General features: G+C 38.6%; 3 protein-coding genes across 3 annotated transcripts; 1 reads left to right on the plus strand and 2 right to left on the minus strand.

Annotated features, from left to right (window-relative positions):
- Positions 1-7,926: 7,926 nt before the first annotated feature.
- LOC113898458 (keratin-associated protein 15-1) lies at positions 7,927-8,337 on the minus strand. Its single transcript, XM_027551635.1, has one exon. It carries the CDS (start codon positions 8,335-8,337, stop codon positions 7,927-7,929), a length of 411 nt encoding a protein of 136 aa, XP_027407436.1.
- A 3,279-nt stretch (positions 8,338-11,616) lies between these two features.
- LOC113898465 (keratin-associated protein 13-1-like) lies at positions 11,617-12,456 on the plus strand. Its single transcript, XM_027551645.1, has one exon. It carries the CDS (start codon positions 11,629-11,631, stop codon positions 12,121-12,123), a length of 495 nt encoding a protein of 164 aa, XP_027407446.1. The 5' UTR covers positions 11,617-11,628; the 3' UTR covers positions 12,124-12,456.
- A 6,389-nt stretch (positions 12,457-18,845) lies between these two features.
- LOC113898468 (keratin-associated protein 13-1-like) lies at positions 18,846-19,400 on the minus strand. The gene has a single exon (XM_027551661.1). It carries the CDS (start codon positions 19,347-19,349, stop codon positions 18,846-18,848), a length of 504 nt encoding a protein of 167 aa, XP_027407462.1. The 5' UTR covers positions 19,350-19,400.
- Between the last annotated feature and the right edge of the window lie 4,190 nt (positions 19,401-23,590).

A 23,590-nucleotide genomic window follows, 5' to 3' on the forward strand; every position in this document is an offset into this window, starting at 1 on the left:
TCCCTGGTGGTCCAGTGGTTGGGAGTCCACTTGTCAATCCAGGGGACATGGGCTCCATCCCTGATCCAGGAAGATTCCACATGCTATGGAGCAACTAAGCCAGTGTGCCCCAACTACTGAAGCTCTTGTGCCCCAGACCTCATGATCTGCAACCCTGCCTCGAGAAGCCCACCGCAAGTAGAGAACAACCCATTTGCTGCAACTAGAGAAAGCCTGTGCATAGCAAAGAAGACCCGGCACAGCCAAAAATAAACAAATAATAAATGATGAAATAAAAGAGGAAAACCCATAAAATTGAGTCTACTGTGTTTAAAAGTAACAGAAAAGTGAATGGATTAATGATTGTAATTGTGATCACCAGTTTTTACTTTTGCCTACAATGAATTTTTTTTTTTAATGTTGTGATCTTTTTTTCAGCCAGCAGTAAAAACCTGACAATATAATTTGGTATTAATGGACAGACATTGTTTAAAACATCTTTTATCCCTTTACACAGAAGTGTGCTTAAAATTGTCATTAATAAGAAATATGCACTGCTTCTGAGATAGAACATTCAGCCCCTTTGAGAGGATTACTCTGTCTCCAACATTTTCCTATGTCCATCAGAAAGCACACCAGTGCACAACATAATGCGATATGTGTCAGAAACACCAAAAAATAACAGTATTTTTGATCAAGACAACTTCTGAGTAACAGAAGATGTAAAGATAGTTTTCCACATTTAATAAACAATTTATATCTAAAGTGCTGTGCTCCCTTGAAAGAAGAGTGAATCAACTGCTAACATTTGATATTCTGAAAGTATACAAATACTTTCTGATATACAGAAAGTAACAAATTACATAGAAGGTACAAGTCTTGTCTTGGGGCTTCCTTTCCAGAAAGTTGGCAGGAGTTGAAAAGAAGGAGATAGCCCACAAACTACAAAATATTTCTAATATCTTTCTGGCCAGAGTGATAAAATATGAGGAAAAAAATGAACTGCAAATATATCATAAAACAAGTATTGACTAAAACAATAAAATGAAAGTTCTCATTTAAAAATCTGCCCCTCAAAATGCACACTAAATTTAGGTGACAGGATGAAAGTCTAAAATGATTACTCAGAAATGTCTATTGACCTCTAGTTTCCTATATAATATAATCTAAATCTGTGACCATAATATCCATGGCCAAATAACATTTCTAGTTCAAGCTCAAGCTTTTTCCCACACACAAAGGGCAAGGGAGTATCTCCCTACAAACTGCATATTTCACTTGTCCCATTTCCTTTCTTGTGACCTTCCTCTGCCTGTTCAAATGTACTGTCTTCTAGATTCTAACTTGATGTTTACTTTTTCTGGGAAAGGTCTTCCAATCTTCATGTCTTATCTTGTGAGATTATATCAGTCTAACTAAAATTATAGTTGGTTTATAATATGGTTTATAACTGTGTATCAGTTCCATTACACAATTACTTAAACTTGCATTCTCCAGGACCTAGCATAAACTCTGGTATATAGCAGGAACAAATAAATATTTGTTTAAATGAACTTGTTTTCTTGTATTTGAAATATGAATCTCTTTGAGTGTATGCTTGTAACATGAAATATTTGGTAGATACAGCTGAAGAAGTTCATAGTAAAGTACCCATATGATGAATTAAATTGAGATTTTGAGATACTTTTGAAACTGTCATGTAACCTTCAAAAACTCAAAATGAATAAATGTAGTTTGAGATCCACTTCATCACTGCTGGCACATACAGAAAGGGTTGATGTCTCTTTTGTGGAGTGTACTGAATGAGTCAGACAAATTGAAGAAAATGGTCAGAATGTCCAAGAGGTATTGCAGAAGTCTATAAACCAGCAATTGGTCTCAATTGGTCTTGACTATTTGAAATAGAGTGAGAAGATAACCTACATCTTACTGTTACTTCTTGGTCTAGGATGATCAGAATAGGTGCGATCCTAGCAGACAATCTAGCCATTCTAGAGATGAGGAGCATGTCACAAAAATACCATTTTCTTTTCTCTAATTACAATTGAACAGGTTATTACACTGGTGATGGTTGTAAACATAATTACAGCTACTGTATTTATGTGCGATTGTGCAATAATATTTGCTAAATAAGTATTCAACATTATTTATGAACTATAAATATATTTACTGGTAATCATAATTTACAACACCTCATTAATGCATGAAATGATATACTATTGCATTTTTACTGTCCAAGCCGTATCTGAAATGTGGGTAAGTCTAGTGTTCACTGTCAAGAACTATCCCAAACAACTCACTCTCGGGACATCGTCTAAATCCATGTTTCTAAACGCAGAATAAGCTCATTTCCAGAGGACGTTTGGTAATATCTGAAGACATACTTGATTGTCACAATGAGGGTGGAGAGGAACAGCACTGACATTTAGTGGGAAGAGCCCAGGGATGCTGTTAAACACCACACAGTGGACAAGACAGCCCTATCCTAACAAAATCGTATCCGTCCTAGGTGTTACTAGTGCCAAAATTTTGGACACTGAGGAGGGTGAATACTTTCGTCAAGTGCAAGAAACAAAGCAGAAAAGTAGAAAATGACCAACGAAGGACATGACAAAAATGGGGGCACAGAAAAGGCAAATGGATTGAGAAAACACAAGAAATATGATGACTGATATAAGTTGGGCAAATAGATTAAAAATGCTTTGGGAAATAAATTCTCCAAATATTGTCCTTTGCCTGAGCAAGTCTTGTGCACAGCTGGGTCAGAGCTGTGTTCTTAACAGAAATACACTGAAGAGGCTAAACAGCTCATAAACAGAGAAAAATTATTTTCGTGAATACACATGGACATTTTATTAAGAGTCTTAGTTCTTCTATTGAATGATCATGAAGTTATGCTTGAAATCTCTCTTAAAACATGGACATAAGAATCTGAGAAAATGATCATTTAAAAATATGAGAATAATTTTATAAACTGAGAGGAAGATTACTTATAAGCAAAATTCTAATTTACTATTGCCTTAAGTTTTGTGCAGTAATTTCAACTCTATTTTTATGAAATAGAAACTGTCAGCCCAGCTTTTCTAGAAAACGGAGACTTTGGTGGTTTTGTTATGTGTCAGCTTGGCTAGGCTATGGAGCCCATTTGTTTGGTCAAATACTATAGTCTAGCTGTTCTTGTAAAGGCCTTCTAAAGATGAATTTGTTGTTTATAGTCAGTTGACTTTAAGTAAAGGAGTTTGCTCTCAATAATGTGAGCAGGGCTCATTCAATCAATTAAGACCTTTAGAGAAAAATATTTTCTGCCCATCTGAAGCCTTCTGCCCGGCTCTGTTTCCATGAATAGTGTGGTAAGTGTATGTGTTCGCTCCAGGCTAAGAGCATCATCTGCAGAACAAATGGATGCTAGCAGAGGAAAGCTGGGTGGGGTGCAGAGCTGGTAGAACTGAGGGGGATGATCTAAGGAGACGTTATAGAAGTGTGTGCTCTCAGGGGAATGGTTTAGTGCAGAGGATCCGACGGAGGCTGGCAGAGAGTTAAGAAAGGGATTTCTGGAAAACATGCCATGGTCTCCTCCAGAAAAGAGCTAGTATTCAGACATGGGTGATGAGGGAGGACCCTCAACAGCAAAGACAAACCACGGGTAGCACTTAGTGCGAGCTGAGCGAAAGGACTTTTTACGACCCTCTTGGACATCTCAGAATACTACCAGACAATCTGTTAACTAAGCAAAGTGAAGTGTCAGAACTTCCTTCAGCAAAGGGGAACACCATTGCACCGAGACATTCAGCTGTGTGTGTCTCCACATGCAGTTCAGTTCAGTCACTCAGTCGTGTCCGACTCTTTGCGATCCCATGGACTGCAGCACACCAGGCCTCCCTGTCCATCTCCAACTCCCGGAGTTTACCCAAACTCATGTCTGCTGAGTAGGTGACGCCAACCAACCATCTCAACCTCTGTCATCCCCTTCTCCTCCTGCCCTCAATCTTTCCCAGCATCAGGGTCTTTTCAAATGAGTCAGCTCTTCACATCAGGTGGCCAAAGTATTGGAGTTTCAGCTTCAGCATCAGTCCTTCCAGTGAATAATCAGGACTGATATCCTTTAGGATGGACTGATTGGATCTCCTTTCTGTCCAAGGGACTCTCAAGAGTCTTCTCCAACACCACAGTTCAAAAGTATCAATTCTTCAGTGCTCAGCTTTCTTTATACTCCAATTCTCACAACCCATACATGACTCCAAAGACAGGTGTTAGAAGTGAGATTGTGGGCTCAGATGGTTTCAAGGTACAGAATTGATTGGGACTGGGCAAGTTTATTAGTAGATAGCATAGAACTGATGGGCATGGCAAAGAGAAGCTACTGACACCAGTCTCTTGATAAAAGCTGACTGTTGCATAATTTGCAAACCTATGGACTGTAACCCACCAGACTCCTCTGTCCATGAAATTCTCCAGGCAAGAATATTGGAGTGGCTAGCCATTCCCTTCTGCAGGAGATATTCCTAACCCAGGGATCAAACCAGAGTCTCCTATATTGCAGGCAGATTCTTTACTGTCTGAGTTACCATGGAAGCGTCTTGCTTAATTAGGGGGGGCTGTTTTTCAGGTCTGCAGACTACTGTATCAAGTATTACAGTAGTTTACTGAAACATACAGTGAAATGATTTATTGGTTTTAATCTAACATTTTTCCCAGAAAAATTTTCCTGAATTAACTAGGTCATGTTGACCCAGGTGGTCTAAAGCAGATGAAGACAGATGGCCTCAGCTGTCATTTCCTTTCCACCTATCCTTTCCCTTTGGCTTAAACAGAAGCCAGGAGCAGCACAGTGATGGAAGACAAGGAAGAGCAAAGAGATAAATAAAGTGGTCAGGCCATTTCAAGTCATTGGTGACCCATGAGAGGCTTGAATAGAGAGGAAAAGGAGGAGCTATAATATAGCTATAGACTTCTAATTTATGGATTAAATCTATATGTATGACATCAAAATATTTTTTTAATGTGATCATACATCTGTCCATGATATTGTTCAGAAATTTAGGGAAGTTAGGGCCCTTGGGTCAAGTGTAAAGTTCTATAACAGGAGAAAAATGAGGGAATGTCCTAAATACGCCCTAATAAGTCCTGTCTGTTTAGTACATTTAGTTGCACTTCAAATCAAACATTTGTTCTTCAGTCCTCAGTTGTCTCTGACTCCTTGTGACCCCATGGACTGCAGCACCTCAGGCTTCCCTGTCCTTCCCCATCTCCCAGAGTTTTCTCAAACTCATGTCCATGGGGTCAGTGATGCCAACCAATCATCTCGTGCCCTTCCCCCACCACCTTCAATCTTTCCCAGCATCAGTCTTTTCTGAGTCAGCTCTTCTCATTGGGGGGCCAAAGTGATGGAGCTTCAGCCTCAGCATTAGTCCTTCCAATGAACATTCAGGACTGATTTCCTTTAGGATTGACTGGTTTGATCTCCTTGCAGTCCAAGGGACTCTCAAGAGTCTTCTCCAACACCACAGTTAAAAAGCATCAATTCTTCAATGTTTAGCCTTCTTTATAGTCCAACTCTCACATCCATATATGACTACTGGAAAAACCCATATAGCTTTGACTATATGAACCTTTGTTGGCAAAGTAATGTCTCTGCTTTTGAATATGCTGCCTAGGTTTGTCATAGCTTTTCTTTCAAGGAGTAAGCGTCTTTTAATTTCATAGCTGCAGTCATCATCTGCAGTGATTCTGGAGCCCAAGAAAATAGTCTGTCACTGTTCATTGTTTCCCCATCTTTTTGCTGTGAAGTGATGGGACCAGATGTCATGATCTTCGTTTTCTAAATGTTGAGTTTTAAGTCAGCTTTTTCACTCTCCTCTTTCACTTTCATCAAGAGGCTTTTTAGTTCCTCTTCACTTTCTGCAATAAGGGTAATATTATTTCATCAATAACCATCATAAGGTTATTGATGTTTCTCCTGGCAATCTATATTCCAGCTTGTACTTCATCCAGCCTAGTATTTCACATGATGTACTCTTTATAGAATTTAAACAAGCAGGATGACAATATACAGACTTGAAATATTCCTTTCCCAATTTGGAACCAGTCTGTTGCTCCATGTCTGGTCTATCTGTTGTTTCTCGGCCTGCATACAGGTTTCTACAGAGGCGGGTAAGGTGGTCTGGTATTCCCATCTTTTTAAGAATTTTCCACAGTTTGTTGTGATCCACACAGTAAAAGGCTTTCAGTTCAGTCACTCAGTCATGTCCATTTCTTTGCGACCCCACGGACTGTGGGCATGCCAGTCTTCCCTGTCCATCACTAACTCCCGGATCTTGGTCAAGCTTATGTCCATTGAGTTGGTGATGAAGCAGAAGTGGATGATTTTCTGAAATTCTCTTGCTTTTTCTATGATCCAGTGGATGTTGGCAATTTGATCTCTGGTTCCTCTACTTTTTCTAAATCAAGCATAGCCCTCCAATAATTCTCAATTCTTTCCTCACATTCCATTGCAGGGTTTGACTTTCACTCATTGTGTCCTATACAGGATCTAATACAGTAATCAGTCTTTTCTTTTTTTGGATCAATGGACATGAAATAAAGTATACTGAATGTAATTCATGGAAAAGTCTGTTTTCATTTATCATTTTGCTATTGGTCATTATTTTGGCTTACTTGAAATCAGGATGAATTTCTGAACATGGAAGCTATGGAAATGTAGCTCCCACTATAGGGAGCATAACTGACTTACAGTCCCAGCTGCTAGTCTCTGAGTGTAGCCCCACATTTATGCCAAAGTCATGCTGTGACCTGTTCTTGGCCAGTGACTGAACTTGGCAAGGATATGCAGGCAGGGCTGTGTCTATGACTTGAGATGACTCATCAAAATTTAGAACTGGCCTGAAGAAGGTTCTTCTAACCCAAGCTTCCTTCCTTGCATCTTCCCTCCACTGAGTTCAGACCAGCATTGCTGTCTGAAGGCTCTCCCAGAACCCTCCAGCTGCCTCCCCATTTTCACTGGGAGGTATTTTGTTCAACAAATATCTGTCATGTCAAGTCCTAGACTACAGCTATCTCTCAAAGGACTGCAACTAACACATTACATGAGCACGGTTTATTTTTTACATGAACTAGTAACCTTATTGTCACTAATCAGTTTTCCGTGATATTCTCACCCTTTCTGAACGTCCTATTCTTTGTGTTCCCATTGAAACATGGTTTTATCGACATTATTGCACTTGCTAAATAACAGTGAGTTAAACTTGTGTGTGTGTGAATTCTGTGAAGGGAGGGAATGTACGTCTTCATTCAGCATGAATGCCTGGACTATAATCAGAACTCAATAAATATTTTTCAACAAATGCCTACCTAAAAATGAAATTTTCTAAAGTAATTAGATGAAAAAAAAAGTACCTAGGAGAGGATATAAATCTCTTAAGACATAAAATGTGCCATATATTTAGATTTTCTAAACTTCCTTTTTCTACGCAGCAAAATATTAACAAAACAAAATGTTTAGCTAGTGAACACAGTTGAAGGTACTGGATGCATTCACTAAATGTACCATATGAATTAAAAAATGGAATGTTGTAGTTCATTCTAAAGAAATAAGTTTATTTTAAACGCCATATCTATTTGAAATACACAAGTGAAAGAGTCTTAGGAGAAAAGTAGTAAAACAAGACTCTGAGTAAGACAGCAACAGAAATGATTCTGAGCATTGGATCAGGAACGAAGAAAATTCAAGACATATCTCATATGCCTGATTACAAAGTCAAGATTACTTTGTCCACAGTGAATTGTATACTTCCAGAAGGACTGTGATAGTAAGCCCTGGTGATGAAGATGGTCAGTTATCAAAGATATTGGAGATGCCGAGGGTTAAAACTTCATAAAGCATAGATATAACCTTGAGGTGACTGGAGTCATTCAGAAAGTTGATTCACAAAAGCATGAGCTAAAGGCTGTTTAGTAACAAGATGACCGGCAACTCCTGGAGGAAACGAAAGTTGGGGAGCAGAAGTTGGATCCAGAGCCCAGAGACTGGAAGCCAGTATTTCCACAACCAAAAGACCCAAGGCCAATATTTCCAAACCCTAGAGATCCAGTGTAAATTGTCTGGCAGGGACTGCGGAAGATGAAATTCTGTGGATGGGAGCAGGATGTCTGGAAAGATCTGGTGACAGCACAGGGTGTCTGGAAGCTGATGGGCCTAAAGACGTTCTCCTGACAGCCACCGTAGAGAGTGGAGCCCAGCTGGAAAGTGCTGGGGGAGGAGACAACATTGCTGGGGTAGAAAGAATCACAGGTGGAAACTGGGACCCCCAAGTAACCTCCAAGGGAACAGGAGGAGTTTCTCATGCTGCAGTTGAAAGACATGCTGTTGGGAGTTCTGAGTTCAGCTGAGTTGCAAAGGGAAGTTTGTGACTGTGAATGTTGCCTTCTACACCGGATACTTAAATACTCTAGCAATGGGTGTAATAGCATGCGTTCATTTTAATAAGAACCCTTAATTAGGCTCCAGTAAAAATGAAATGCATTAACCTTCAAAGACCTTTTTTATGATTACAGACTTTTAAATGAAAGAATTTCATTGATTTTCAAAGCAGTTGTTCATGAAGCAAAAATGTTATTTCTCATTCATCTAGCTTGGGTAGGTGACTCTGATTGCACCATAATTGTACCTGTAAGATTGGGGTTTTATTCATCTTATCCTTCAACATAGTGTATTGAATGGGTAACACAGTGAGAACTTTGTTGTGTTTAAAGCTCTAAAAAGTACTTTGTAGTCAGGAGGGAATATTCATTTTGTTCCAAGTTTAGGAATAGAGAGGGAAAAAAATCAATATCTGTTTTACATCCCAAATCTTGTGTACCTTATAGAAGAAATAACCCACTTATGATCCTTAATTGGTACAAATGTTAAATGAGCATCTAACACATTTATGTTCTAGTTTTCTTATAGCGTAAGTACCCAAGCTGCTCTTCTATGTGTGAGTTTTTAAGAATAAGGGATCCATATTTTCAGCAGTGCTTTGAAGTTTCCATTGTAAAAATGCTTAAGAAATCCTTATTCTGAAGTTGACTTGTTTCTTGAGAGATCACATCAATAAATTTAATTTTCAAAAAAATCTCTGCATAAAGTTTAAGTCATTTTTTAGTGGTGTTGATGTCAATGAGAACAAAATAATAAGCTCTATACATTAAAAAAGATGAACCTTTAGTCCCTTATTTTTCTCTCATAGGATAGGATTTTTACTAAAGAAGGTAAAAAAGTAAGGAAAATGCCTACTACCTGTAAACTTCAAAAAAAGATCAAGTTAGAAAAATTCATAATTACAAATGATTTTCGTAGATTGAAATGAGGGCAGAGAGTTCCAAAATATATGATAATATAAAAAAGAGAATGAATCATTTTGAATTTACCTCTGATGTGGTACATATATTAAATCATATATATATATATATATATATATACATATATATATATAATTGTATATTTTTTGTTTATATATTCTGCATAGAGAACTAGTATAAGTATTTTTTCTAGACTCTCCCATAAAGTTCATCATTACTTAACTGTAAATACAGCAGCACATGTGTACAGAGAATAGCTCAGAATAACCTGTGGTGATGGGCCAATCTCTTAAGACACCCATCTTCAAAAACTGATATATCATCCAGTAGAAATGAGCTGAGACTCATTCTATGAAGATTTGAAATTACTAAGTGGAAATTTTTAGGAAAGATTCAACTAAAAATCTAAAACAAGGTACTTTTGCAGGTAATTGAGATTTCCGTCTTGGGGGCACTTATTAGATATCCATCTGATAAGATATTGTAAATGGGATTCCAACGTGGCAGAGCACTGGAGATAATTGCTAAACTCCCTTCTACATGGTAAACTTTATGACTTTGAATGTTTTCAGTACACAAATTGGTCTTCAGTCATATTCCATATATTTGGTAGGCAACATAATTTGTGCTCTGTTTCTAAAATAAACAGTTCTTATTTATCAGGCTTCTTAATTATGAATAGAAAATTGCTTTGTAGTAGATTCCAAACCTTCCTGTTTTGTTTATAACGTCAAAACATCCATATAAATATTTCACTCAGCTAGACTGAATTTGCTTGCTTCAATATCATCCACTCATATAAGATATTTCTATAGAAGAATATGCTATGAGATAAGATATCAAGTAATACTGAACATTCTTTTCTCAATGAAATGGAATTTTTTGCACACAAGTACTTTTGTTAAAAAGTAGAAATTTTTTTTTCTGTGATATGAACAAATCGAATAGCATAGAAGCCACAGGAAGATAAAGCTTCTCAATCTCTCTTCTTCAAGGTGTCAATCTTCATTACCCTACTACACAGAGGAGGAATACAAGTCATAGAATAACAACAAAAAATGACTTTAGAAATTGTGTAAGACTTGTCAGAAACACCTAAGAACAGTTTAAGTCAAAGTCATGTATGTTACTTTCAGAGGCAGAGGAAGAATCTCCCTAAGATGGCTACATTGGTCAAATACTTCAAGGCAAATTCCTTATAAAATTTCTTTAAAACAAAGGCATTTTCCAGATTCTAGGGAGTTCTTCTGGTGGAAAACATTTCCTCTGAGTAGAGAGAGAAATACATTGGGCATTTTTGTCACGTGTTTTGTTCTTATTTTTGATGTCTCTAAAAGTATCTCAGATGAATAACCTCTAACTTTCCAAAACAATATAAAGGTATTTATAATATTTAACTCATTCCACCATAAACACGCAGGCTTCCCAAGTGGTGCTAGTGGAAAAGAACCTGCCTGCCAGTATATGAGATGCCTGACCCAGGGTTCAATTCCTGTGTCAGGAAGATCCCCTGGAGGAAGGCATGACCATCCACTCCAGTACTTTTGCCTGGAGGATCCCGTGGACTACAGTCACAGAGTCGCAAAGATTCGGACACGATTGAAGCGTCTTAGCAGTCACACACGCGCAGTAAACACACACATGCACACAAAAGAGTGAATAGCTAAGACGGACTCTTGCTAGTTTGCATACAGTTTTAAGCAGGAGTGTCAGAAATAAGGGGATCTCTCATTTAATATTTCATGAAAACCATTAACATTGGGGTTCAATTAAAAAAAATTGTCATATGTCTTGTGTGTTACCATTGCCACTTCCTTATGGCATTACCCATTAGGTAAACCTGCCACTTCCTGGTAACAATCCATGTATGTTCTTATTTAAAAAATGATTTTGAGTAGATCAGTTAGCAACTTTGCTCTCCAGATGACAACAATTTTGAGACAGATTGTGAAAGGGGATTCAATTATTTTTAATTAAACCAGCTTCCATCAGCCCAGTCACTGCCTCTAAAGTTTTCTGAGTGCTTTGCTTGGTGACTTTGGTAGAAAAGGATGACTAAGAGCTTTGAAGATTCCATACTATTACTTGAATTTCAAGGCACAAACATGATTATACTCTTCAGCTATAAAACCACAAACACTCCATGTGTATAACTATGCTGATCTTTTGGATTCAATTAAAAAGATGATGGTAGCTTGTTTTTATGAGCCACGAGGATGACACAGTCGATGATAAGGATATATAAATGCCCCTGTCCAAGAAGTGACATTCAGACTCAGAACCTTCCCATCGTAACTCACATCACCTGTGAAGATGTCCTACAACTGCTGCTCTGGAAACTTCTCCTCCCGCTCCCTCCGGGACCACCTGTGCTACTCAGGCTCCTCCTGTGGCTCCTCCTTCCCCAGCAACCTGGTCTACAGGACTGACCTCTGCTCTCCCAGCTCCTGCCAGTTGGACTCCTCTCTCTACAGTCAGGAGACCTGCTGTGAGCCCATCAGAACCCAGACTGTGGTGTCCAGTCCCTGCCAGACATCCTGCTACCGCCCGAGGACCTGCACGTTCTTCAGTCCCTGCCAGACGACTTGCTCTGGGTCTCTGGGCTTCGGTTCCAGTAACTTTCAATCTATTGGTCATGTTTTCCCATCTCTGGGCTTTGGATCCGGTGGTTTCCAATCCGTGGGTCACAGCCCCAACATTTTCTCATCCCTAAGTTGTAGATCCAGCTTTTACCGTCCGACCTTCTTCTCTTCTAGGAGTGGCCGGTCTCTTTCTTTCCAACCGACCTGTGGATCTGGCTTCTACTAATGTCATACTTGAATACAATACCTACTACATCTAGAATTGTAATGCAATACTTACTATACTGAGATCTACACTATCTGTTGACCTCTTGTTTTACCTTTAGCTTATAAATTTGACTTCTACTGTTACCTACTCTGGATTAGGAATAATTTGAATACCAGTAACTGAAAATGTATTCATTGAAGAAAGGTGCCATAACTACTCCCTTGTAGCTATATAGACATGCGATACTGAAGCACATTTATTTCCTGGTTATTTCCCCAACTGCATGTATTTCAAATTTTACTAGTAGAAAAAATGGTGTAAGTTTAAATAAAGTATGGTATATGACATCCACATATTGGTTTTGTCATTTTGTTTGCTTTGTTTCTTCAATGGAGGAGGGCGTGGCAACCCACTCCAGTATTCTTGCCTGAAGAATCCCATGGACAGACGAGCCCGGCAGGCTACAGTTCATAGGGTCACAAAGAGCTGGACACAACTGAAGCAACTTAGGACGTGTCTTCAAATCTAATTCTAAATATCTGGCTGTATTTTTCTGCATCTTGTACTCATAATTTAAATTTCCTCAATTTAAAAAGTAAAATTGTTCAGTGTCCTTTAGGTTTGGAAGAAATTATTTCATCTTTCATGTTTACCCTTCTTTTAATACAGAAAGAGTAAATACATTCTGTTAATATGGTAAAATCTGAAATTACATTTTTAAGACTAGATTTTAAGACTACAGACGAGTAACTGTGACCTTTTGTTTTGTAGGGTGTTAGAAACTTGAATATTTTTATATAATTATAAATAGGTATATTAAATTAACTACATCACATAATTTTGGAAGGAAGATTACTCATAGATAGATACTAAAATAATATATTCAGTAAGACGTTAGTGAGTTAGATTTGGTGAGAATTTCAGTTGCCCCAGATTTACTGCTTTCATAAGAAAGCAAATGAAATGTCTAATTGATTTATAATTGAAAACATCTAATACACCCCAATACTTATTAGAAGTAAGCCCAGAATTTTTTGTACAATCATCAATACAGTTGGTTTGCAACCACTTTTTAAGTTGTTCTGTTGATAACATTCACTTAGAGAAAAAACAAAAAAAGGAAAATGAAACTCAAAAACAATGCAAATATTCTCATGTTACAAGAGTTAACTAAATGTTTAGGAAGCCGATTACACCTGAGTCAGCAGTTATGCTCCAAACTTTTATCTGTTAAGTCAAGGACAATATTACTAAAAGGTACAGATGACCTAGATTCTCACCCACAGGGTAACCATATGTCTTGGTTTATTCTGTTTGTCTCAGCATCCAGTCCCACTTGATAATTGTCTTAGATTTCTCACTTTTTATATGTAATGGATAATTGAGTTAACATAAGTGATGATTGGTTTAGGAAATTTCCACTTTGCTTTTGCTATGGTTTCATCTAGTGGAGTCCTTATAAGATGCATACAGGGTGAACAGATTTTACTTTAACCAGTGTTAAATCTGAAGACAAGCCATATCCTATTCTTTGCTCTGCCTGAAAAAAATAGAGCTACTCCTTTTATTGCTGAGAGATCATGGAAAACACACTACACTTAAATACAGTGGTAGGGCAGTTCACGTGCTCAAATCTTGGCGGAGGTTTATTTGTTGTTCTAACCTAGCCAGTACTGCTATGGCTGTTTTCACATCCTGCGAGATGCCGTAATAGACACCAAACGACCAGTAGGTGGAGATAGTGGGAGATTTAGGATTACTGATTCAGTTCAGTTCAGTCGCTCAGTCGTGTCCGACTCCTTGAGACCCCATGAATCGCAGCATGCCAGGCCTCCCTGTCCATCACCAACTCCCGGAGTTCACTCAGACTCACGTCCATCAAGTCAGTGATGCCATCCAGCCATCTCATCCTCTGTCGTCCCCTTCTCCTCCTGCCCCCAATCCCTCCCAGCATCAGAGTCTTCCCCAATGAGTCAACTCTTCGCATGAGGTGGCCAAAGTACTGGAGTTTCAGCTTTAGCATCATTCCGTCCAAAGAAATCCCAGGGCTGATCTCCTTCAGAATGGACTGGTTGGATCTCCTTGCAGTCCAAGGGACTCTCAAGAGTCTTCTCCAACACCACAGTTCAAAAGCATCAATTCTTCGGCGCTCAGCCTTCTTCACAGTCCAACTCTTACATCCATACATGACCACAGGAAAAACCATAGCCTTGACTAGATGAACCTTTGTTGGCAAAGTAATGTCTCTGCTTTTGAATATGCTGTCTAGGTTGGTCATAACTTTCCTTCCAAGGAGTAAGCGTCTTTTAATTTCATGGCTGCAGTCACCATCTGTAGTGATTGGTGTACATAAAATATGGGCATAAAACTGAGGGTGGTACATAACATATACTTGCTTCACAGATGGTGCAGTAAAGCATCCATCTGCCAATGTGGGAGGCCAAGAGACTCAGGTTAGACCACTGAGATGGGAAGATCCCCTGAAGAAGGGAATGGCCACCCACTCCAGTATTCTTGCCTGAAAAAAATCCACAGGCCACCGTTCATGTGGTCGCAAAGAGTCAGACATGACTGCGTGCAGAAGCACACAGCATATAAAGATTAGTCTAAATGCTCTTGCTGCAGTGGCTTGGCCACATATTGTACTGCTTAAATCTACAACTATTTATTTTATTGTTTGGGAGAATTTTTTTTATTTTTTAGACTTTGCAAAAGAATATCTTATTAGGAGCAATGAAGCTAAAAGTTCATATTTTAATTTAAAGGTGTGAGAACTTAGTTTCTATTCTTAAAGGAAGTTGATGGTGAAATATGACTCGTACAACAATTTCTTGACATTTACTCTCCACCATGGGGGTCAGAAGTATCACCAGATAAAAAGTCAAAGAGACAATTTTACTGGAGAAGCATCAGTATCTATTCCAAAAGACAGAAGTTTTAAAAAGATTACTTCCAAAGATGATTATCTATCACTAACAGTTGTAAAATATAAATATATGTATTTTTACATATATGTAAAATATATGACAGTCTGTTCATATATTACTCTGATGCATACATTTCATTTAGGTCAAATAACTACTCTAAATCATTTTCACCATGTTAAATCCTAAGTTTTCTTGTACAAGTAAAACATACACATGCACACGTGTGCGCACGCACACACACACACACTCACACACACTAAACAGCAAAAGCACAGACGAAGCAGTAGTTGATGATGTGCTCTTCCATTAACAAAAGGAAAGCTTCACTGAGGATTAATGAAGCCAGTATTGTGTCAATATTGTTAAATACTTCAAATCAAAAATGAATTTAATTCCAATAGTGATTTGATTTCTTCATCCAGTCCAAAGAGTCCATGTAAAGTGGACTAATGAAAGTTCATAATACTCTGGCAGCTCTAATGCAAAATTATTTAAAAAGTTCAAATCAAAGATAAAATGACTGGTTGTCTCAGTAATAATAAAAACAAAAATTTTGCTGAAGGACCACATCATGGTAAAAATAATCAGGTAAGATTCCCATGAAGAAAAAATACTGTTGTAATTGCTGTAAATATATAACCCATAATTGGATTCAAACATGCTGTAATATTCTGCTATTCAAAGCAGAAGCTGTAGTTTTAAAGCATTTTTTATGTATACCCAGAGTAAGTTCTTTTGGCATGCTTTTCCTTACCTCATCAATCACCTCTTCCACCTCTGTTGTATTTTTATTTTCCTGGTGCCTTTTTTGTTATTGATTTTTATGTCATTAGATGTTACTTTGTATAACAAAGCACACACAGTGGGGGGTACATTCTTTCATGCTTGATTTGAGGTCTTTATTCCATGTTCTATGTTACTTTTACATCCAATTACAGGACTTTTCCCTTCTCAAGGACTTCCCCATGGTTCTATCCTGATTGACTCCTTGCTCCTTCAGTCTGACTCACCAAAGTGGAATGCAGTTTACAGATTAGTGAGATGTCATGGTTTCGCAATTTTACTTTTTTTTAATTTTCAGAGAAAAGCTTCTAGGAGTGACAGTGTTTATGTTGGGGAATTCAGAGGGGGAGAAGAAATCTGTCAAGTTATATAGAAATCACCTTTATCTCTTATTTAAAAAATATTAACAGTAAGCTCATCTTCAATTTTGGGGTTGCTGATATTAAAATTATGCATGTGTGACTGTGAAAGAGAGGTTTGTGTGTGTGTGTTTGTTTTGTTTTTTACTATTCTTGTTCATAGTGGTAGTTATTGAGGAAGGGAACATTTTAATATGACATTAATAATGATAATTAAAGTGAATAATATCGGGTTTGTCATTGCACTCAGAATTTCTAGCAGTATCTTCCTGAGGGATAATCATGTATTTCTCTCGGTCTATTATTAAGTATTATGGTTAATGTAAATCTTTTTAAGAGAAATTAGCTCATTTTTCCTTAGCGTTCTTTTCCTAAACTCTATGTTTATTTTTTGTTTTTCTCTTTATTGTGAATACTACTCACGAGGCTAATGAAACTAGATCCAAAGGAGCTGAAGTCTATTCAGATAAAGCAATCTCCGTAGTAAGAGGTATACTCAAGGCTCTTGGTTGAAAGAGTAGGTGAAAAAAAAAAAAAGCTCCGGAAAGAACAAGAATAGGTTGATTCAAGAGATGGGATTCTACTAGATCTTTGATGAACAAATTTGGGCAAATTTCTAATTCTTTTTGACTTTTCTTTCTCTCGTGTCTGGAAAGGTATATAGCACAGAATATTTGTCTTCCTCATGAGGATGTTTGAGCATTAAATGCAAGTTGTGTATCAGGTACTCCTTGTACCCTCTGTTATATATTCAACTGTGATCCCAGACACAGCTATGGTGCCTGAAACAATTGCATGCAAGTTTCAACCCTCTTTGCATTGACAGTATCTCCCCTCCTGCATAAACAACATTTCTTTTACTCTCTACTTGGGTTCTCAGAGATCACAGCCAGAAAAACAAAAGGAACACACTGAATCCTCTCACATGTTTAATGAGGTTCCAAAAATTAATACACAGCCAGGCAACATTCCAGCAATGGGAAGCACAAGTTGATGGATAAATGATTCTCACTGTTGATCAGATCCAGAGGTGGACAATTCCAAAACCATACCATATGTTCCTTAAAAGACCTTGAAAGACTAAGTCCTCACTGTCCATCATAAAGTCAGCAACAAAAAAAACATAATCCTTTGTAAGATTTTTTCTCTTTGATTCTTTCACCTTCCATGGTCTCCCACACTATTTGCCTGATGCATGCTATGCATGCGTGCATGCTAAGTTGCTTCAGTTGTGTTCGACTGTACAATCTAATGGACTGTAGCTCACCAGGTTCCTCTGTGGGATTCTCCAGGCAAGAACACTGAGTGGGTTGCCATGCCCTCCTCCAGGGGATCTTCCTAACTAGTATCCAACACGTATCTCTCATGTCTCCTGCACTGGCAGGCAGGTTCTTTATCACTAGCACCAGCTGGGAAGTCCTAGTTGCCTGGTGTCTTGTGACAAATACACAGTCTGTACTCAAGGTTTTGACTTCAGCTCTGCTTTACAGTTGGGAAAAGGATACAGGGTGGAAAACATACTAGGAGCAAAGGATACAGCCTAAGACTAGAGGATACAGATATTTATTCAACACTGCTCCATGTGTGTTGCTGTTAGTAACTCAGGTTGAGCCTTGAGGAAGCCTCAGAAGGTTATCCCACATCTCCTTAACCCAGTGGGCTTCCCAGATAGCACTAGTGGTAAAGAATCTGCCTGCCAGTGAAGAGGACATAAGAGACACTTGTTTGATCCCTGGGTCAGGAAGATCCCCTGGAGAAAGAAATGGCAACCCACTTCAGTATTCTTGCCTGGAAAATCCCATGGACAGAGGAGTCTGGCAGGATACAATCCATGGGTTGCAAAGAGTGAGATACGACTGAAAAGAATTAGCACTCACTGCTTAACCCAGTTGCTCCCCAGTTAAAATCATTGTGAATCTCTTTATGAATGTTCATAGGTACGGCTCAGAAAGGATCATGCACTGGGACCAGGCTCAGGGAAGGATTACGGCATTTATGCCAACCAATAGAGAACAAAGCATCTACTCTTGGAGTTGTTTAAAGGCTTATTTTTTCTCTTAGCTGAAAATCTACATTCAGATACTAGACTTTCAGTATGTTTTCTACATATTATATCATCTTATAAATTATACTATATTTTTGTTGCCTGCATTTCTAGTTATACACCAATTTCTCTGTTTTCCATTATTAGCAGAAATCCATGCTTCCATCCTCAGACAAATATCACTGATATTGAGGCAAATAAAATATGGACCTCCAGGAAATAATTACTCCCACTAGGAAACATATGCAATGACAATATAAATTTGCTAAAATCTTTCAAAATGTGTGTTTTCACATCCAGTTTCAGAGGCACATTGATCTTTATTTAAAATTCCCGAATACTGATTAAACTATAGGCAAATAATGAGACAAGCAATACATTTCAATGTCAGATGATGTAAATTTATTAGATTAAAATTTTCATTTTCAAATGCTTTTCCATGAAAATCCAACAGTACATGTATTAGGACTTCATATTGGGTTATTCATTAAGTTTAGAGTCCCTCAAAAGTTGATGATGCAAGAAACTGATGATTTAAGAATAAAAGATTGGTGGTAAATATGAGAAGGAAAACAATGGGTATATTGAGAGAGACTTTGATCTCAATATGCAAAAGGATTTAGACCTTCAACAAATTGAACGATAGAAGCCAGATCCACAGGTTGGTCTGTAACAGGATGATTGGCAGCTACGGGAGGAAAAGTAGGTTGGCTGGCAGAATCCAGATCCACAGCTCAGGGAAGGGAAGCCACAGATTCCATAACCCAGCCGTCTGAAGCCACGGGATCCACAGCCCACTGAGTAGCAGCTTCTGGATCCAGAGCTCAGGGAGCTGCAGCTGCTGGACCTGAAGCCCAGAGACCCAGGGAAAGTCGTCTGGCAGGGACTGGAGAACGTGGAGGTCCTCAGGCGGTAGCAGGATGTCTGGCAGGGACGGGACACCACAGTCTGGGTCCTGATTGGCTCACAGCAGGTCTCCTGACTGTAGAGAGAGGAGCCCAGCTGGCAGGAGCTGGGAGAGCAGAGGTCAGTCCTGTAGACCAGGTTGCTGGGAAAGAAGGAACCTGGGTAGTGCTGGTAGCTCCCAAGGGAGCAAGAAGAGAAGTTTCCAGAGCAGAGGTTATAGGACATTTTGACAGGGGATGTGAGTTCAGTTGAGTTACAGTGAGAAGATTCTGAGTTTGAATGTCTCTCCTGCATTGTGGCATTTATACACTTCCAGCAAGTGGTGGCACACCAGGGGATCATGGTTCCTACATGAGATTTCCTCTTTTGCATATGTGTAATTCAGTAGTCTTCTCGGTAATTGCAGTTGCAGGTGAATGGTTTCTCACATTTGTTTTTATGGATGCTGTAATTCTGTTGTTATAGCCAAAGCCAATGAACTACTGCTATGTCAGAAATGCTATGACTGTTTCTTACTAATGCACATCCCATCATGGCCAGGGAAGCGTCATGACCAGGAAAGCTTTTTTCTGATTTACGCTAACCCTCCTATGTATCTACATCTGTTTTTACTGGTGACTGTTTTCCTCCTAAGAGTGTGGAATAAGATGGATTTTCCTCTGGTACGATGGATCAGAGGCACAGTTTCAAAGCTTTCCTGAAATGATCCACTTTGTCACCATTTACTCCCATTCTCCAAAATCACTCAGCAGTAATCTGTTATGGCAGCAATAGAAAATACACCAAGGATCACAGTTATACAGTATGTCTCTAATCCAATGGAGACCAAAAATAGATAAAATAAGAGACTGAAAGAGAAATGGCATAAAGACAGCTTCTGTGTATGTAAAGATAAGATGACCAAAAAAGAGGCTCAGCTGAAATTGTATCCAGGAGAGATCAATCTGGCCCAAGTCTGTTTAGTTAAGACGGAAACACTGGTATGGTGAGAGAAGGAAACAATTGAAAGTAAAACACAGAGAAGGCTTAGGAAATTTTTTTTTCTATTGCACTCAAATGATTACTTATTCCCTAATGTCTTTATTATTAAAAATATCAAAATTAGTATATTTTATGAATCTTGTATGTTATTCCTTTTATCATCTGCTGAAGCTGCAGCTCCAATCCTTTGCAACCTGATGCGAAGGCCAACTCACTGGAAAAGACCCTGATGCTGGGAAAGATCGAAGGTGGGAGGAGAAGGGGACGACAGAGGATAAGATGGCTGGATGGCATCATTGACTCAATGGACATGAGTTTGAGCAAACTCCGGGAGATAGTGAAGGACAGAAGAGCCTGGCATGCTCCAGTCCATGGGGTGGCAAAGAGTCGGAAACGACTTAGCAACTGAACAGCAATGCAGGATTTCTATCGTCTTAGAATATCTCTAGTTTTTCTCTGCACAGGCTTTGACTTCCTGGCATTTGCAGAGCTGCAGTTTCCTGCCTATATGTGAAGATTTTTTTCCACTTCTCTTTTCTTTTGCAGGGTGTATACATCTCTCTCTTTTTCTCCTCTTTCTGTTCTTACCCTACCATTTTTCCTTCCTCCTTTTAATGTATTTAACCTAGATTTTCTCTCTTTTCTGTTTTCCAAATATATATATATATATATATATATAGCTTCTCTTTATAGAGTCAAAGGTTAAAAACAAAGTTTACTAAATTTTATCATATTCTGAGTGTATAAATAGTTACAGCTACTTTCAAAGTTCATTCACAAAATATTCAGTGTTAAAGTAAAACTAGTTAAACTATACTCCAGACTCAAGGAAATGTAATGTTATTGTTGATAGCAATATTTTCTTATTTTATTTTTTAATAAAGCTATTATAAACTTACCAAAATAATAACATTAAAATACTGAATATAACAAAATAAAACTGGAACAAAATATAACAGCAGAAAATACAATCTGAAATCCATAATCCATATAATAGTCTTGGGAAAATCAGACATTAAACTACTTTTGTTATGAATTTAGTAGTAGGAAACAGGGAAATATTGCTATCAGGGAAGAGCTGTGTTTCAGAATTGAAGATAATTTGAGGATTTGGGGCAGAAAATGAAAACTAGACAACAGAATCTAACTTAAAGTTTAGAAATTTATAAAATAACTGATTTGGAAAAACTAGTGATATCTTTTATCAATAGATCAAACATTGACTAATAGATGATGCTTTTGAACTGTGGTGTTGGAGAAGACTGTTGAGAGTCCCTTGGATTGCATGGAGATCAAACCTGTTCATCCTAAAGGAAATCAATCCTGAGTATTCTTTGGAAGGACTGATGCTGAAGCTGAAGCTCCAATACTTGGGCCACCTAATGCAAAGAACTGATTCATTGGAAAAGACCCTGATGGATTCATTGGGAAAGACTGAAGGCAGGAGGAAAAGGATACAACAGAGGATGATAATGGCTGGATGGTATTACCGACTCGATGGACATGAGTTTGAGCAACCTCTAGGAGTTGGTGATAGACAGGGAGGACTGGCATGCTGCAGTCCATGGGGTCGCAAAGAGTCAGACACGACTGAGTGACTGAAATGAATAGACAGTTAGTGAATTAGAAGATGGAATAGGAGGACATCCCAAACTAAAGTGTAAAAAAGACAAAAAGACTGAATATAGAGAAAAGACTGTGAGAGGCATATATATATATATATATATATATATATAATGTATAGTGTATTTTGCTTATAATTGGATCTCAGGAAAAAAGGAGATAAAAATGGGATGGAAACAGTATTTGAAGAGATAATAGTTTTGTTGTTGTTGTTCTTCAGTCACTAAGTCATGTCTGACTGACTCTTTGTGCCCCATGGACTGCAGCATGCCAAGCTCCTCTGTCCTCCACTATCTCCTGGAGTTTGCTCAGATTCGTGTCCATTAAGTCAATGATACTATCTAACATATCTAAACAATAGTTTAGGATTTATCAAAGTTGATGCATCACCTGTTGTGTGAAATGGTACTCAAGAAATGAGTAGAACTGGCCTAAGGTTGAGGTGACTAAAAGATGGGCTTTAGCAGAAATGACCCCAAGATGGAATTAAAGGTACAAAGACTTATGGGGATATGGCTGTGAGAGAAGAGTGTTGGGGAAGAGGGGCAGAAGCCTAGGAGACTTGTCAGACTTCCATGAGAGTCTCATCAGAGTGAAGAAGATAGAAAGACATGTCCCAGGCAGCCACAGACTGTGGACAGTTTCTCAAGACCATTGGAGATCCTCAATTGTTGGCCAGCAAAGGATCTCATGTGTCCTAAGAAGGAGGCCTTCTAATATCTCTCCTGTGCTCAGTCATTGCCTGGGAGCAGCCCCATGGAAAGAGAGGCTTTTCTACCAATGCAGTGTTAGATTTTGGACCATAGCATGGAGTTGGGGCGGGGGCGTCCCTGGTCAATCAAGCCTCCTGTAGATGAAGATCTGAGAAGGAAATTCTTAGGGCTTCTACATGTACAGATGACAATCAGTTAAGACTACAGGTCTCATATCAGGTCCACTGAATCTGAAACTCAATTGCTTCCTTCCCTCATCTCAGTATTTCTTAGCTCTTTGGTGCTTTTCATAAGGGTCCACACTGGCCTTCCTTGTGACTCTGTCTTAGTTCTCTCCCTCACTGTCACCATGTCTCCAAATAGTTGTGCAGGTTTCTTTCTGGTTCTAGCCATCAATGGTGTTCAAAAAAATGTCCTGGCTGATAATTTTTCCTCTCCATTGTATCTGAGACACGTGCGTAACAGAATATAATTGAATAACAATAATGGAGGATAAGAAGATATCAGTTCAGTTCAGTTCAGTCACTCAGTCACGTCCGAATCTTTGTGACCCCATGGACCACAGCATGGCAGGCATCCCTGTCCATCACCAACACCTGGAGTTTACCCAGACTCATGTCCATTGAGTTGGTGATGCCATCCAACCATCTCATCCTCTGAGAAGACATGGGAACAAGTAAAGCCAGTATTTAGCAGGTTCTGTGTTCAAGCCAAAGTTACACCTCTGATCCATTGACAAGAAAAATAATTTTATCTTATGTAACTGCCATTTGAGAAAAGCATTTTCTCTTCATTGGCAGAAGCAAAACACCCAAAGATTATGGCAAGAGGAAATGGAAAGGCTTTCTTGACTATGATGGAATAAGCATTAGTGTAAAACAGTCATAGCATTTCTAACATAGGTGTAGTTCATTGGCCTTGGCTATAACACCAAAATTATAGCATCCAGAAATACAATATGGGGAGAACCACTCCAACTACAATTATAGAGAAGATTGCTAAGTTACATGCATGTAAACAAGGGAACACAAATATGGAAAAAATGACCCTGTAGGTTACCACACCTATTGCTGAGAGTATATATAAGCACATCTGTCTAGAAGGTTACATTCAAACTCAGAATCTTCTCAGTGTAGCTCAGCTGAATTC

This window comes from Bos indicus x Bos taurus, chromosome 1, assembly GCF_003369695.1.
Source record: "Bos indicus x Bos taurus breed Angus x Brahman F1 hybrid chromosome 1, Bos_hybrid_MaternalHap_v2.0, whole genome shotgun sequence".
NCBI lineage: Eukaryota > Metazoa > Chordata > Mammalia > Artiodactyla > Bovidae > Bos > Bos indicus x Bos taurus.

Bases quoted from the DNA above. Each gene is read 5' to 3' on its own strand.
- LOC113898458 (XM_027551635.1), bottom strand. From the start codon at position 8,337: ATGTCTTTCAACTGCAGCATGAGAAACTCCTCCTGTTCCCTTGGAGGT.
- LOC113898468 (XM_027551661.1), bottom strand. From the start codon at position 19,349: ATGTCCTATAACCTCTGCTCTGGAAACTTCTCTTCTTGCTCCCTTGGG.
- LOC113898465 (XM_027551645.1), top strand. From the start codon at position 11,629: ATGTCCTACAACTGCTGCTCTGGAAACTTCTCCTCCCGCTCCCTCCGG.